Source organism: Ochlerotatus camptorhynchus, unplaced genomic scaffold (assembly GCF_037179485.1).
Source record: "Ochlerotatus camptorhynchus isolate MF236.1 unplaced genomic scaffold, CSIRO-AGI_Acam_v1.1 ptg000768l, whole genome shotgun sequence".
Lineage (NCBI taxonomy): Eukaryota > Metazoa > Arthropoda > Insecta > Diptera > Culicidae > Ochlerotatus > Ochlerotatus camptorhynchus.
The window spans coordinates 9,575-25,324 of record NW_027041235.1 but is presented as its reverse complement, the minus strand read 5'-3'; the positions used below and the strand labels follow the sequence as shown (position 1 = coordinate 25,324).

General features: G+C 39.1%; 1 protein-coding gene across 1 annotated transcript in view; it reads left to right on the top strand.

Moving 5' to 3' along the window:
* The window catches only part of LOC135714968 (FACT complex subunit spt16-like), a gene marked incomplete at its 3' end in the record, with an annotated part of 38,482 nt that extends 24,865 nt beyond the window's left edge, over positions 1–13,617 (top strand). Inside the window, exons 2-3 of the mRNA XM_065238371.1 lie at positions 12,599–13,108; positions 13,499–13,617. Coding sequence (XP_065094443.1) covers positions 12,599–13,108; positions 13,499–13,617 — 629 coding nt within the window. The remainder of the gene's footprint in view (positions 1–12,598; positions 13,109–13,498) is intronic.
* Positions 13,618–15,750: the final 2,133 nt, after the last annotated feature.

The window sequence follows — 15,750 nt, the reverse complement described above, 5'->3', positions numbered from 1 at the left end:
GGCTGTCATGTGAACGGGGTATAACATGGCAGTGGCATAACAGTTGATTTTCATGGGTCATTTGTGAAAAAGTTGTTTTGCTTTCAAGAATTCCTTAACAAATTAATAAGGTTTTAAAATGGCTTTTATGAAGAAAACTTGCAGGCTGAATAGTATTCATCTAAAGCCATTTTGCTTGATCATAACCCGTTCAGATTTATGGCAACATTTATGGAGGCAAAGTGCAGTTACTCAGACAGTTTGCGATACTGCTTTACAACATTTTGCAATTCGAACAGCTGAAAGCGCTATCGTTCCCGAAAAAGATCCCCTTCTTCCGGATGGTTACAGAAGTGCACCATCCAACGATGCAGGGATGTACGCTTAAATGAAATTTTCGAAGAGTTGATTCTTTCACCGAATAAAATCGCTGCTATGGATCGGAAACCAGCTAATCTCCGCTAATGTTTTTTAAACTTTCGACAATGTTTAATGAATTCGAGGGCCCCGCTCAGTTTGCTCTTCTCCGCCAGATGGTCAGTCGTTGATGGTGTGCTGATTCTTCTAGAGAAGTAAATTTTGCTTAAATCGACTTGAATTGTTTATCCTACTTCGTCTATCCTTCGAGATTTCCTTGTCATAAATTTGGCATTTATTAACTATGAGGAACCATCTTTTAAGCTCAATTTGTAAGCAGAGTAATTAGGGAGTTAATAATGCTCTTTAAAAGCCTGAACAGCTACAATAAATGCTTTCTGCTATTATGCAAAACCTAATGGTTTTATGGTTGCTTTTATAATTATAGAACACGTTTATAAAGTATTTTATCAAGGCATTAATAAACAATTGTTAATGACGTTTATGCTTGAATTTCAGAACAGTTTTAAGGAGGGATTGATAACTGTTTTAAATTTATTTTTAAAACAAGACAGTTTTTGACTTTCTTGCCAGACTATAAAAGGTTTCAAACCCTCCGCTACTCGCGCCAACTTATGTAACACGAATACTCGCGCGTTTTACTTTGTACAACAGTGTGAGTTTTCCATTGCCATTTTGCAGCCGAGCTACCAATCGATATGAAACCATTGGGTATTCCTTAAAAACTTGTTTTTAAATAAACAAGCTAAATTTTTATCACAGTTAATTCCCAAAAAAAATGCGGATTATAGAGAAAATGTGAATGGAAACCGCGTAAACGGTGTCCGTACTACGTGGGATTTGACCTAATTGGTTACAACTTAAAAAATCTCGAGATCCTGACCAGATAGAAAGTTACTGTCTTCGGCAAAGTTGTTCTAAAGATCATAACCTTTTTGCTGGTGGAGAGTAGTTCAGAATTTTCTCACTACGTAGCGCTAGAATACATGTGAAATTATCGCATGTGATATATCTCAAGAGCATTACCAGATAGAAAGTTACTGTCGTCGACAAAGTTGTTGATGAGATCAAAGCCTATTTCTAGGTTCAAAATAGTTCAAAATTTTCTCAATACGTGGCGCTAGTATACACGAAAATTTTTCATATAAAATATCTCGAGATCCTGACCAGAAATAAAGTTACTGTCTTAGGCAAAGCTGTTCAGGAGATCATAGCCTTTTTGCTGGTTAACAGTAGTTCAGAATCTTCTCACTAGGTAGTGCTCGTATACATGTTAAGTTCTTGCATGTGATACATCACTAGATCCTGATCAGATAGAGAGTCTTTGGCAAAGTTGTTCCGGAAATCAAGATCTGCTCGCTGGTGGACAGTTGTTCAAAATTTTCTCACTACTCGGTGCTAGTATACACATGCAGTTCTCGCATATACAATAGCTCGAGATTACAATTCTGTGTGTACAATTCTCGCGTATGCTAAGCTCGAGATTTTGAACAGGTGGAAAATTACTGTCTTCGAAAAAGTTGTTCATGAGGTCAATGCCTATTGCTTGGTGCACAATAGTTCAGAATTTTCACAATACATGGCGTTAGTACACATGCGAAATTCTTGCATGTAAATATCTCGAGATTCTGATCAGATTGATTTTGCTAGTGGACAGTAGTTCAAAATTTTCTCAGTACGTAGCGCTAGAATACACGTAAAATTCTCGCATTTGGTTTGTTTCGAGATCCTGACCAGATAGAAAGCTACTGTCGTCGAAAAAGTTGTTCAGGAGGTCAAAGGCTTTTTGGCTAGTAAACAGTGGTTAAGAATTTTCTCACCACGTGGCGTTAGTATACATGTACACTTCTCGCATATGCTATACCTCGAGATCCTGATCAGATAGAAAGTTACTGTCTGCGACAAAGTTGTTCAGGAGGTCAAGGTCTTTTGGCTGGTGAACAGTAGTTCAGAATTTTCTCACAAGCTCTAGGCTTTAACCTCCTGAACAACTTTGTTCAAGTGAGTAACTTTCTATCTGGTCAGGATCTCGAGATATATCACAGGTGAAAATTTCACATTTCACTAGCGCTAAAATGTTGTACTATCCTGAACAACTTTGCCGAAGACACCAACTTTCTAGCTGATTAACATCTCGAGCTATTGAATATGTTAGAAAGGCACGTATATACTAGCGCCGCATGGTTAGAAAATTCAGAACTATTGTCACCCAACAAAAAGATCTTGACTTCCTGAAAATCTTTGCCGAATACATTTACTTTATATTTGGTCAGGATCTAGAGATACTTTATATGCAAGAGTTTCACATGTATAGTAGCGCCACAAAGTGAGAAAACTCTAAATTACTGGCCACCTGCAAAAAAGCCTTGACCTCCTGCACAAATATGCCGAAGAGAGTACTTTTCTATCTGGTCGGGAACTCGAGATATTTTATATAAGAATTTCACGTGTATACTAGCATCGCGTAGTGAGCAAATTCTGAACTATTGAGCACCAAGCAAAAGGCTTTGATCTCCTAAAAAACTTTGTGAAAGACAGTAACTTCCTATCTGGTAAGGATCTCGAGATATATCACATTCGAGAATTCCACATGTATACTAGCGCTACGTAGTGAGATAATTCTGAACTACTGTCCGTCAGCGACAAGGCTACGATCTCATGAACAACTTTGTCAGAGACAGTAACTTTCTATGTGGTCAGGATCTAGATATATTCCATGTTGTAATCAATTAAGTCAAATTCCACGTAGTATGGTCACAGTTTACGCGGTTTCCATTTACATTTTACCTATTATCCGCATTTTTTAGGTATTTACTGTAATCAAAGTTTAGCTTGTTTAGATCAAAACAAGTTTTTTGAGGAATGCTCGTTGGTTTCAGATCTATTGGTAACTCAGCAACAAAATGGCAATGGAAAATTCATGTGTGTTGTACAAAGTACAACAGCGCGAGTAACGAAGGGTTAAAACAGCAAAAAGCTGAATTACTAAGCAGGAATGTATTACACTTTGAAATGCTATATTCAAACTAAATGGATTGGTCGTATCCGTTATAAAACCATCATAAATCAGAGTGGATGCTAAATTCTCAACAAAAACCAAACCCATAGTGTTACATATCAAACTTCATGATTTTATAAAACTTCGCCGGTAATGGCTTTATTAACAGTCTACGGTCACACTAGCACTACCGGGCATGTTCCAGTTCCCCCGGTAAAGTGGCCGGTTATCGACAAGAAACAAAACCCGGCGTGCGTTTATCGTGGTGTTAAAGCATTCTACAAGTCTGAACAATGGTCAACAGAACCCTCAGAAACCACGATTGTTACTTGAGTCGAGCCCATTCTATAGATAAACATATTTTGTGCTTCGTATTGGGCGTATTGTGAATGCCATGAAGTGAGGGTTTGTTTCCCACTCCAGCCGGTCTACTAGGTGTTGTGTGTTGTCCGTTGTCTAATGCTAAGTGTTCAGTCTGTGCAATCTCAGGTTCAAGACGGTGTCAATTGTATTTGTTCCAAGGTTTCAAATGCCGATTTGCCTTCCGGAAGCCAGAATTTTGAGTTTGGGCCTGCCACCTGGATTTAAAAATGGCGGTGCACGTCGAATCCCTGCTTCCAGTTGTAGAGCTACTTTCGTAGATATCCATAAAACATGTAGCCAAATGTGTTTGAGGCTTTCATTTTGAATAGGTATTCGTATTAGAATTCAAAATTTTGGTAAGGGACCATCATTCCAGAAAAGACGACTATTTTTGAATAATAGTATTTCTCATATCCCTATACATATCGTTAACTCCAGAGCCAGGCTACTACCTACGACTCCCACACCCACCCCAGAAATGTAAAATTCTATTACAGATTTGCTCACGACATCTCTTACTTCATGGAAGGGTTGTCTACCTCGGGCCACTAAGGAATCCAATAGTCGTGCTCTGGAGGTGTCATTACCCGGGCAATACCAAACTGCGTGATCGATGTCATCATAACCGGTTCTGCACCTACATATATTGCTGTCAACAAGCTTTATTATGTAGACATGTGTGTCCATCGAGTAGTGGTTGGACATAAGTCTTGATATCACGCGAATGAATCCCCGACTTACATCCTGACCTGTGAACCACGCTCTCGAAGAATCATTTGAAGTAATGCAATGTAACCACCGCCCAAGAGAATTACTTGTCCAATCGTTTTGCCAACTTAGAAGAGAACTGTGACGTACTAATGGGAAAAATTCATCATGTGAAATTCTTCTATCATAAGTCGCGCATTGTTGTGCGCCCACCTTTCCGAGAGAGTCTGCTTTCGCATTGCCTGGGATTGAGCAATGTGAGGGGACCCATACAAAGGTTATCATATATAATCTTTCGACCAGCAAACTCATTTGCTCCATTACCTTTGAAAAAAAATAAGATGAGTGCCTACCTTGTTTCATCGACCGAATAGCCTCAATCAAACTGAGACTATTCGAGAAGATGAAGTAATGGTCTGTGCGCATGTCAGAAATCATCCCCAATGCGAAGTTGATTGCAGCTAGCTCAGGAACAAGGTTCCTGAAGTTTCCGGAAGGTGGTTGAGTATTCATTGAAGACACCGAAGCCATCAGTGAAACATCTACTGTAGGAATTGACTTGTTGGTACTTTTCAGCAAAAATACGGGGAATTGAGATAGGTCGAAGTTGATCTGGAACTCCTTGAAAAGCCTGTTTCATGGAAAGATCAAAGTCAATGGGACTAATATCCTATGACATATATTTAAGGTAGATTCGCACGAATCTAGTCTGGGTGCTTAATTCGAGCATTGCTTCGAAGTTTTCAATCACAATGTTGCTACTGACACTACATTTGATCAATAATCTTAATGAGAGCTACCAGACACGGTTCTGCAGTAGAAAAACTTACTTGTACGCTGCAGTTGCATGAACTGCTATTACATTTGTCGTATGAAACATATGTAGAGGATGTAATAAATCTAACTTTACATTGGGTGTAAGATAAATTTTTTGGCGTGCAAGCATAGCTGTCATTTTATGATCAATTTTCTCAATTCGTCTCAAAGTTCTGGTTTTAAGATATTAGCGTTATTTAAAGATTATTGGTCTATGTTTTATTATGATTCTAAAATACATAACAATAGAAGATATCATACACAAGGACATGATGCAAACGATGCACCGCCACCTCCATTCCAGAAAGTTTGACACCGCCACTGCCAACGGACAACAATACATCATGCCGCTGCCGTTAATATTTGGGGACACACCTCTTAGAAATAGATACACACTTAGAAAAAATCATGTAAATTTAGGTTCTCTGAGAGTGACATATACGAGCGTCAATTTTGACATAAATTTGAGTAATAACAGACGCGAAATTGAGCTCAATCAAACGTACTTTTGGTCGAGCAACGAACTTTTCAGTCTCGGAGCACTTAATATTACATGACATGTTTGTTTACGTATCATCTTTTATGTCAAAGACGTTATTCCTAAGTGTGTATAGCACGCTAAATTCATAACACAGAAAAAATTACCAATCAGTAAGAAAAATTTTCATCCTACACAGCAAACAAAGCGTTGTGAAATTCCATCTTTTCATGTATTTTTTTTTTGCCAATGTAAAATCATGTAATTTAACAGGAACATACATAGTTCTTCATGTAACATTGAAGTTTACATGTTCCACATGATTATCACGTAAGTTTACATGGCTTGCATGTAAACTTACAAGCTTATAGCATTTATACTTTTAAATGTTTGAAGCAGTTAGATACCAAAAGCTGTAAAATTACGTGTACAATTTCATAACATGCTCCATCGTGTATCGTTTCATGTAATTTTAATTATGTGTTAGTGTATTGTTAGCTCAGTATGTCAACTACCATTTCTGCATGTAAAATTCCACAATGAGGAGCGAAAAAGTGTTGAAAAACTACGCAGGGCCAATTTACTCCAGGTGGGCGTACTATTCCATTTTACCCTACCTGTCCTATTATAGGCCCCTTTGCGGATATGAGTTAAACACTGGATACATATCTTTACAGATCCTAACTTTTACCAAGCTTACTCTGCGTGCCAACTTTTCTTTCCGTAAACAATTCAAATTTTACTCTATTGCCAAATACGCAGGTTTGCACTTCACCTCAAATTGCAGCCACTTAAAATAGCGACCCTGACTGGCGCTTTTGTTTGCTGAAAAATGTCACTTCCACTTTGCCAATAAAGCAACGCCGGTTGAGAGAAGGCAGCTAACCATTTGTCAGAGCACAGATAGTGGAGGAAACAGCGCTCAACTCGAGTACACAGCCAATCAAAGCAGAACCGGTATTGATCGGGGATATTTCTGTGCCACAATTTCCCCACCCCGATGTATCTCACACATCTATAGGCTAGGATAGGAATCTGCAATTTGTTTTCCTTGGCAGATTGCCACCGCATCAGCATCAGCGGAACAGTTGCACGTAACTCTACGCGTCAGTGCTCTAAGAGCTAAGAAGAAACGCGTTACCGAAACCACAAACAACACGAGACACCAGAAGCGTGTTCGGATAGGGTAAATGCTCCTATAGTTGCGGTTAGGGTTGTTTAACCAGTTTTAACGGTAATGCCGTGCCATGCTGCAATACCGAAATACCTTTTTTTAAACTTCTGAAAACCGGTTGTTTCGGTTATTTTAAATCCTAAAGCTGTTGTTTGTTTGCTCAATGAGCGCATTTTTTCCTTGATTTGTTTTCCGCCGATCTTGTTTTCCGTACTGAGTACCAATGCTACCGAAGCCAGGGAGGCAGCTCCCACACCTGAACCCTACCTATCGACCTAACAACTCATGGACCGGGGACCAACTGCTTTACTTCCCGAAGGAAGGCGTGATCAGAGATGTTATGCCTCAGAAAATCCCGGCGTTGCCGACTGGGATTGATCCCAGGCCTTTTGGGGTGATAGACAATCACTACCGGTCCTTCAGTTGATGGGCCGATAGATAAGGTCTAGGCGTCGGTAGCATTGGTACTCAGTACGGAAAACAAGATCGACGGAAAACAAATCAAGGAACAACACATAGATACATCAATCTTGTTTTCATTGATGGCCATAGATTGCAAAAAAAAATTTATTGATGTTCTGGAGTCTTGCTTCATTTTTGCATCTTTTGTTTGGCCTTGTTTAGTTTTATTGTTTTTGTTAAATAATTAACTTGCATCTTTTATGAAATAAAAGGTTAATATAGGGCTTCCAAACTTGTTTATCATTTATATATCATGACTTGGGATGTGCTATGAGGACTATGATCATTTCGGATACACAACTTATAATATTTCCTGATTATAAGTAGCATTTTCCATTTACGAAAAAATTGTCCATTACCAGCTTTTTCAAATAAAAAAAAACCGGTTATCAAAAAACACAATGTCAACCCTTGTTGCAGTACGTTAGAAGGTTTAGGTTCCTATAGTTGTTTGTAGAGCCGTCATAAGCAACTATAGGAGCCTAACGCTTCTTACGTATTGCAACTATATGAGCGTTTACCCTAGCTGTGAAAAATTTGTTCTAAATTTAGCCAGTCTAATTTAAAGATGAACGCTTGATCATTAAACACTTGTTGTACTCTTTTTCGATATGTGTTCACTTTGGAAATACACGGCGTGTGCTCGAGCGGAAGCGTCCGGCGGCACAAGGAGTAGGTAAAGTGTTTAGCAGAGAACCAGATTGCATAACAAAAGCAAACACTTGAGTGCTGATGATTTTCCCGATCCCGACCCACAGTGGGGTGGCTCCATACGAAAGTCCATCATAATTATTTCTCGAACTTTTTAGCGTTTCAATGTGTAGCTATTATATGAGAAATATTTAGTCACGATTTGATGATAACAGTCGAAAAATTAAAAATTGCATTAGGTTTTTTCGAAACCTAATAAATGTAAAAATTTAATATTTTTTGTTAAAATAACTAAAAGCTATCTTCAAGGTACTTATTTTTTAGCGATTTGATATTTTAAAAGGATAACGGCAATAGATTACGTATTTAATGATAAATTGCTTATAAGAGTGATTGTAAGGACCTTCTACGAGAGTAATGAGAGGCCAACAGAAATTTAAAAAAATCATGAACTAGCACACATTTGCTCAAAATTCACAAATCTTTCAAATTTAGCTTCAAATTACTTGCGCACTAAATATTCAAGTGATCATAATGAAACTTTGGGATATGATTGTATAGAGAATATGCGTTCCTATTTGACAGCAAAACATAACAATTATTCACACAAAAAATCGAATCACGACCAACCTGTACCCCACTGTGCGATCGTTTCAACAAGACTCTCGACATGACTCGGCTCGGCCGGGTGGGATTTGTTTTGGGAAAATGACACTCGCCCGCAGGAGTTAGGCAATGAACTTGTTTTGGTTCAATGCGGGACATTCGGACGATACGTATGACAGGGTCATATACTAACTTGAGGAATGTTTTGTTTACGCAGTGATTTTCAAAAAGCATAAAATTTTGTAGACCAAGGTTGGTCAATCCGTGAGCCGTTGCGCCGGCTAGCCAACTGGCAGTGAGGCGTAAATCACCGTCATAATTGCTTGCGGGGCGGTAGCTTCCTTTACTGCTAACTGTTGCTGTGATGCTTCGACCGGTTGGCTTTCGAAAGGGAATTATTTAGCGAGTATTTCAACTTCGATTTCAGGTCGTTGATTGCGATACTTTGCGAGCCGAAACTAAGTAGCGGGAGGTATGTATTTGCAAACCTGGGTATTAATTGTTTCTCATCGATATCCGTTTGCACGATAATCGGCAGCCGGTGTTGAGCAGCTTATCGATCGATGATGGTGTGGTACTTTACCCCATCCAAATCGGTAGATTGTTTCGAAAAACAAGCCAATGGAAGTGGCTGCAGTTGTTGTTCCTCGCATTGATTAATAGATAACGCTTCAGCTCAATCGGTCGATGAATCACACGTGTTTTCTTAGTAGCTAAGGCCCAAATGCAAACACAATGTCACTTGCTTTCGATTATATATTGGATTGAGCTTATCAGTTGACTTGGAACGCGTGGGAGCAATCACGATTCCTAAGATAGTAATACGCAGCATGCTGGCAGATTCATGGAATCGTCACTCTCAGAGAAAAGTAAATAAGTTCTTCGCATTATCAACTTTAAAAAAATCGCATGCTCTTCAGTCTCACGTCTAAAGCAGTCACGTCCACGCTGCTGAATCGTCATTCTGAATAACGATATGCAGAAATGCGATAAAGACCACCACGCTTGCCTGGTTCCTTTTTTTTATGCTGTCGTCAGCGTCTTTCACGTGATTTTGATTTCCACAAACCAGACGTGATTGTTTATTTTACTTCGGAATTCGTTCCATTTTGTGTCCCTAATGAGATTTTCCTGTCAATATCAATCCCATTCGCATCATTCTTCATCTTTAACTGAATTCTCTACGCTCCACGGGAACATGTTCCTTAAAAGTCATTTTCACATATGATTTGATTTATTAAATTGGATTGCCGGTACCCGACAGTATGGTGTCGATACTGTCACAATTTTTCATCTTTCCGAGTTACACCAACTGCTCTGAAGGTAATGTCATGGAGAACAGATTCGGCAATGCGTCTCTTTCATTCCCCCGCTGCTTTTATATAACGACGAGTGTGATGTAAAACTTGTCAAACCTTAAGAACAGCGGTAGAATGAGAAAGACGACAAATTCGCATTGCCGGACCTGTTCTCTATGACATTGCTCGGAAGGTACTCAAATTGGTGCGGCAAAATGGGTAAATTTACATTTTGGTGGATTGGCCATGTTCAGCATCATGAACATTAACGAATTTGGAGACTGAAAAATCAATGAGGCAGATTGACTGATCTATTAGACGATTTAAGACAAATTTGGTGTTACACGACAAAAAAAAAATACTTTCCGAGTACACAATGATATCACGATTCGAAATTATTCTATCACCTTCTATCAGTTACCGATAGTATGCGGTATGAATAACTCAATAAGTTGTCAACCGATTTTCGATTTTTTTTACTAGTTCGTTTATTTACTAGGCTCAGTCGTGTGTGACACTATTCGGAGCCAAAATCAGAAATGTTTGAATCTACATTTCAAATAGCAGTAGTTCTAGGTTAGTATTGGGTACCAATTACACGTGGCGGGCTCGAGGTTAATGGGTAACAATTTTGATTGGAAGGAACTAGGTAGGAAACTGGTTTCTGAAGCCTTCTGCAGATACTACTCTCGAACGGTTGACAAAATGCTGGCTGGGCAGGGGCAAGTAGCACAGAAATAGGGGGATAATAATACTGGGACACAATGGCTGAAACATGTGTGGAAAGGAGGGGTGGTCACATCAAATTCTAACATCAGACAAACAAAGGAATTCGTAGATCGCCTGCATGTAGAGTTCACAATACAATGTCAAACTGCATGAGCGATCCCAAGTAACATTGCAGGTTTTATCGCGGTTTTATAACATTCTACAAGTCTAAATCATGGTCTACAGAACCCTCATAAAACCAAAACCGGTTCTGCACCTACATATATTGCTGTCAACGAGGTTTATTCTATAGAGATGTGCGTCTAGCGAGTAGTGGTTGGACATAAGTCTTGACATCACTCGAATGAATCCCCGACTTACATGCAGATCTTTGAACCACGCTCTCGAAGAAACATTTAGAATAATGGAATGTAACCACCGCCCAAGAGAATTAATTGTCCAATCGTTTTGCCAACTTAAAAGAGAACTGAAATTCTTCTATCATAAATGTCGCCTTGTTGTGCGCCCACCTTTGCGAGAGAGTCTGCCTTCTCATTGCCTGGGATTGAGCAATGTGAGGGGACCCATACAAAGGTAATCATATATGATCTTTCGACCAGCAAACTCATCTGCTCCCTTACCTTTGAAAGGAAATAAGATGAGTTCCTACCTTGTTTCATCGACCGAATTGAAAAATCAATTGAACTGAGACTATCCGAGAAGATGAAGTAATGGTCTATGGGCATATTGGAAATCATCCCCAATGCGAAGTTGATTGGTGCTAGCTCAGCAACATAAACGGAACAAGGTTCCTGAAGTTTCCGAAAGGCGGTTGAGTATTCATTGAAGACGCCGATGCCAGTGGATCCATCAATGCGTGATCCATCAGTACTTTTCAGCAAAAAATCAGGGAATTGAGATAGGTCGAAGTTGATCTGGAACTCCTTGAATAGCCTGTTTCATGGAGAGATCATAGTCAATGGGGGAACTGTAGTTAGTAAAGCATACACGAGAGGGGTTATAGCAAGGAAGGCTTATATCCGATGACATATAATTAAGATAGATTCGCACGAATCTAGACTGGATGCTCAATTCGAGCATTTCTTCGAAGTTTTCAATCACAACGTTGTTACTGACATTATATTTAATCAATATTCTTAATGAGAGCTCCCAGAAACGGTTTTGCAGGGGTTTTACGCCCGCTAGGACCTCTAGGCTCATATTGTGTGTTGAATGCATACAGCCAAGGGCAATACGTAATTAACGATATTGAATGCGTTCCAATTTAATTAGGTGGGTTTTTCTTGCCGAGAGGAAGCAAAAAGAGCCATACTCAAGAACTGAAAGAATAGTCGTTTTATATAGTTTAATGAGGTCTTCCGGGTGAGCACCCCACCATGTCCCGGAAATTGATCGTAGAAAGTTGATCCTTTGTTGACACTTTTGTTTCAAATACGTAATGTGGGTAGATTTTCGATTTTTAAACAGTTTTGGAAAGAAAAAACTCAAAGCTTTCGAAATATTGACAAATTTATGGCAATTATACTGAAATTGGTTGAGATTTTTTATAATAATAAATGATTTTTAAACAAAGAAATCGCATTTTTAAACTTTAAACGCCATAAGGGTGACCAAAACATGTCCCTCCCCCTTGCCATAATACAATTTGTTTTCCAATCAATCCTGTGAACCAAATCGGTCAACATTTACTTATATGGAGCAATTTTTTCCGAGTTGACGCGCCAAGTGACCGAGAAAATATACAAAAGTCTAATTAATCTCTTTCGATTTGGACCAAATTTGGAGGAGATGTTTATTTTAGTCTAACTTATAAGAACTTAAATTTGTGGGACGATCGAAGCACCCCTTGGTCCAGGAGAGCATTTTCAATGTTTCGTAATTTCGTTATTTTTGTTTTTATGGCTTTCTCAGTCTAGTACTCAGTAGAACTTTTATGTTATGATGGAAAATATTAAGAGAAACGGAAGGAACCAGAGTTTTTCCATGATGATTCACTGAAGAAGGTAGATTGTATTCTGACGGCGGTCGGCGCAGACGAGGAAACTATCTACAGCAAATCCAACCTGCTGCAGACCTGGCTGCTGGGATACGCGCTGACCGATACGATTACGGTGCTGTGCGAAAAGTCCATTTTTTTCCTGACCAGCAAGAAGATCGACTTCTGGAAGCAGATCGAGAAGGACGGTGAGGAGGGCATTCCGTCGGTGAAGCTGTTGGTTCAAGATAAAAACGAGAAAGACAAGGCAAATTTTGAAAAGCTGCTGAAGGCAATCAAGAAATCCAAGGATGGCAAAACGTTGGGCGTCTTCTTCAAGGACAACTTCCAGGGTGAATTCTGTGAATCATGGCGAGCCTTCGTCAAGGACAAGAGCTTCGACACTGTGGACATCAGCATCCCAATCGGGTACATCATGTGCTCCAAGGAGGACTCCGAGGTTATCACCATCAAGAAGGCCTGCCTGGTGACGGTAGACGTATTCAACAAGTATCTTAAGCAGGGTTACTTTCACTCACTTGCTATATAAAAATGTTTTTCGGAATTATGGAATCATGAAATAGTATAATGCTTATTAGTACTTGTAAGTTACAAGAAGAGGTCATGAAGTATATGTTTGACACATAAAATCGGTCAATATTGCTTTCAGTGCGTCACAATCAGCGATTTTACGACTCGTGAGCGCTCACTCTGAGTGACGCTCACGAATCATAAGATCGCTGATTGTGACGCTCTGAAAGCGAAATTGGCAGGTTTTATGAGTCAAACACAAACTTTACACCCTCTTCTTGTTACTTACTAGTACAACATATCATTATAACATCTAATGATTGCATAATTCCGAAAAAATACTTTTTTATAGCAAGTGAGTGGAAGCAACCCTGATCTCAAGGATCACATCATGGAGATAATGGATGCTGATAAGAAAGTAAAACATGCCAAACTGTCGGAGGGTGTCGAGCAGGCTATGACGGACAAAAGGTACGTCTCCGGTGTGGATACCAACTTATTGGATATGTGCCTCCTACGAGGATCCAAGCTGAGACGTTCGGTTTTGCCATCGGGTTGGAGTTCCGGGAGTTTTCGAGTAAGTTGTAAGTTTATTAGTAGAAGCAGGGTTGCTTCCACTCACTTGCTATAAAAAAATATTTTTCGGAATTATGCAATCATTAGATGGTATAATGCTATGTTGCACTTGTAAGTAACAGGAAGAGGGTGTAAAGTTTGTGTTTGACTCATAAAACCTGCAAATTTCGCTTTGAGCGCGTCACAATCAGCGATCTTATGATTCGTGAGCGTTCACTCAGAGTGGTAAAATCGCTGATTGTGAGGCACTGAAAGCAATATTGACATATTTTATTTGTCTAACATATACTTCATGACCTCTTCTTTTAACTTACAAGTACTAATTAGCATTATAATATTTCATGATTACATAACTCCGAAAAACATTTTTTTATAGCAAGTGAGTGGAAGTAACCCTGAGTGGAAGCAATAAAAATTCCGTGTGATTGTGCCGTGAAAAGTAGTTCGGCCTTGTAAGGACCCTACTTTTCAGCAGCAAATTACCAGCACTCGGTCAATTCGTCATCTACCAAACAAAACTAATTTCTAATATCTAATTTCTAATTTTTTAATTTTAAATTACAAAAATCGAAAACCATTTAAAAGATGACCCATATCCGAAAATAAAACTAGTTTTTTTACTTAATACTAATTTAAAAAGAAATCTTACTTCAAATTTACATACGTCACCTCGGTGGTAAGACCACAGTTGTTACCCATCACCGCCATTAAAACATATCCATCGTTGCCTCAGTAGTTGGACCAGGAGTTCTTGATTAGCCAGTAATCTTCTCCTTTGAGTTTTTCGTATCCAACCGCCACCACTGCATGATCCAATCCACCAAAATTGTTCTAGCATTCCGGTTTGTAGAACACTCAATCTGCGTAGTAGCTGAAAGACTTGTGACCGGCATCGATAGCAATCGACAGCCCTCGGAAGCATACATTTTGAATTTAAATGTGAACTGAGAAGTGAATTGCTGGTCTGAGTTCCTCTAGTATATTCAATTAGAGTATGTTTCTGAAATACACAGTCAAAAGCACGTAATATGTGAACAACTTCAATGACAGCTGTCCAGCAGTGCTCCCACTTTATTTTATGAGCAATCCAATGCCTATGAGATTGTGCCAATATATGTGCCCAAGCTGTGCCGAATCTACTTTCAGCACACTGTGCTGAGTGACTTAATCCTTGAACCTACCCCATTCTAGGCGAAGTTCTATGGTATTACCATAGAGGTAACTGTAAGACAAGTAGGTCCCGAAGAAACGTGCTCAACTTTTTGGCTCACCTCTGGTACTATCTTCGGTCCCAAGCTTGTCGAATCACCCCTCGAAACATAGGTAACACCAATAACCCCTCATTTTATCTGTCAAACTTTCATAGCGAATCAAAACAAACCTTGCGTAGTACTAGAATTTCGACTAGAATAGGGAACGTTAATCGTTTGCTTGGGACCAATAGGCTACTAAAGTGGTGAGCCAATTTAAAATCGTTAGTTTCGTATTGATTGTTGGTATTACTTAGCAATTTCCACAGCAGTCATAAATCTATGGGTAAACTCAAAACGATTAAGTACAATCCCCTTTAAACCTATACTCATCTTGCGTAGTAGTAAAACACAGAGCATTCATCATTAGTTTCTCGAGATGCCCATACTTTATTGATGTAGCAAACGACGATTGCAGCAATGTCAACGCACTTATTGTTGGTTTCAGTTAATGATGCCCTATACAAACTATCCACTTTCAAAACTTCGTGGAGAGCACGCTCATCTAAACACAACCACAACCACAAGAGTAAAGACGTCAAACGCAACGTGGCTATCAAAGCAACACGGAAATTAATAGTTCCTGGTGGAACTGATATGCGTAGAATTTCCTAAAGCAAATTTCTCGGCCTAACAGTCGCACTGAATAATTTTCGACTAAAAATTGCTTAACTGATTTCATTGAAGGTTATTTCTATAGTTTTCACTAAAACAAATTGATTCTATTAAAATTTGAACAATGATCTCATTTTAACTTATATTTCTTCCAATGAGCAGA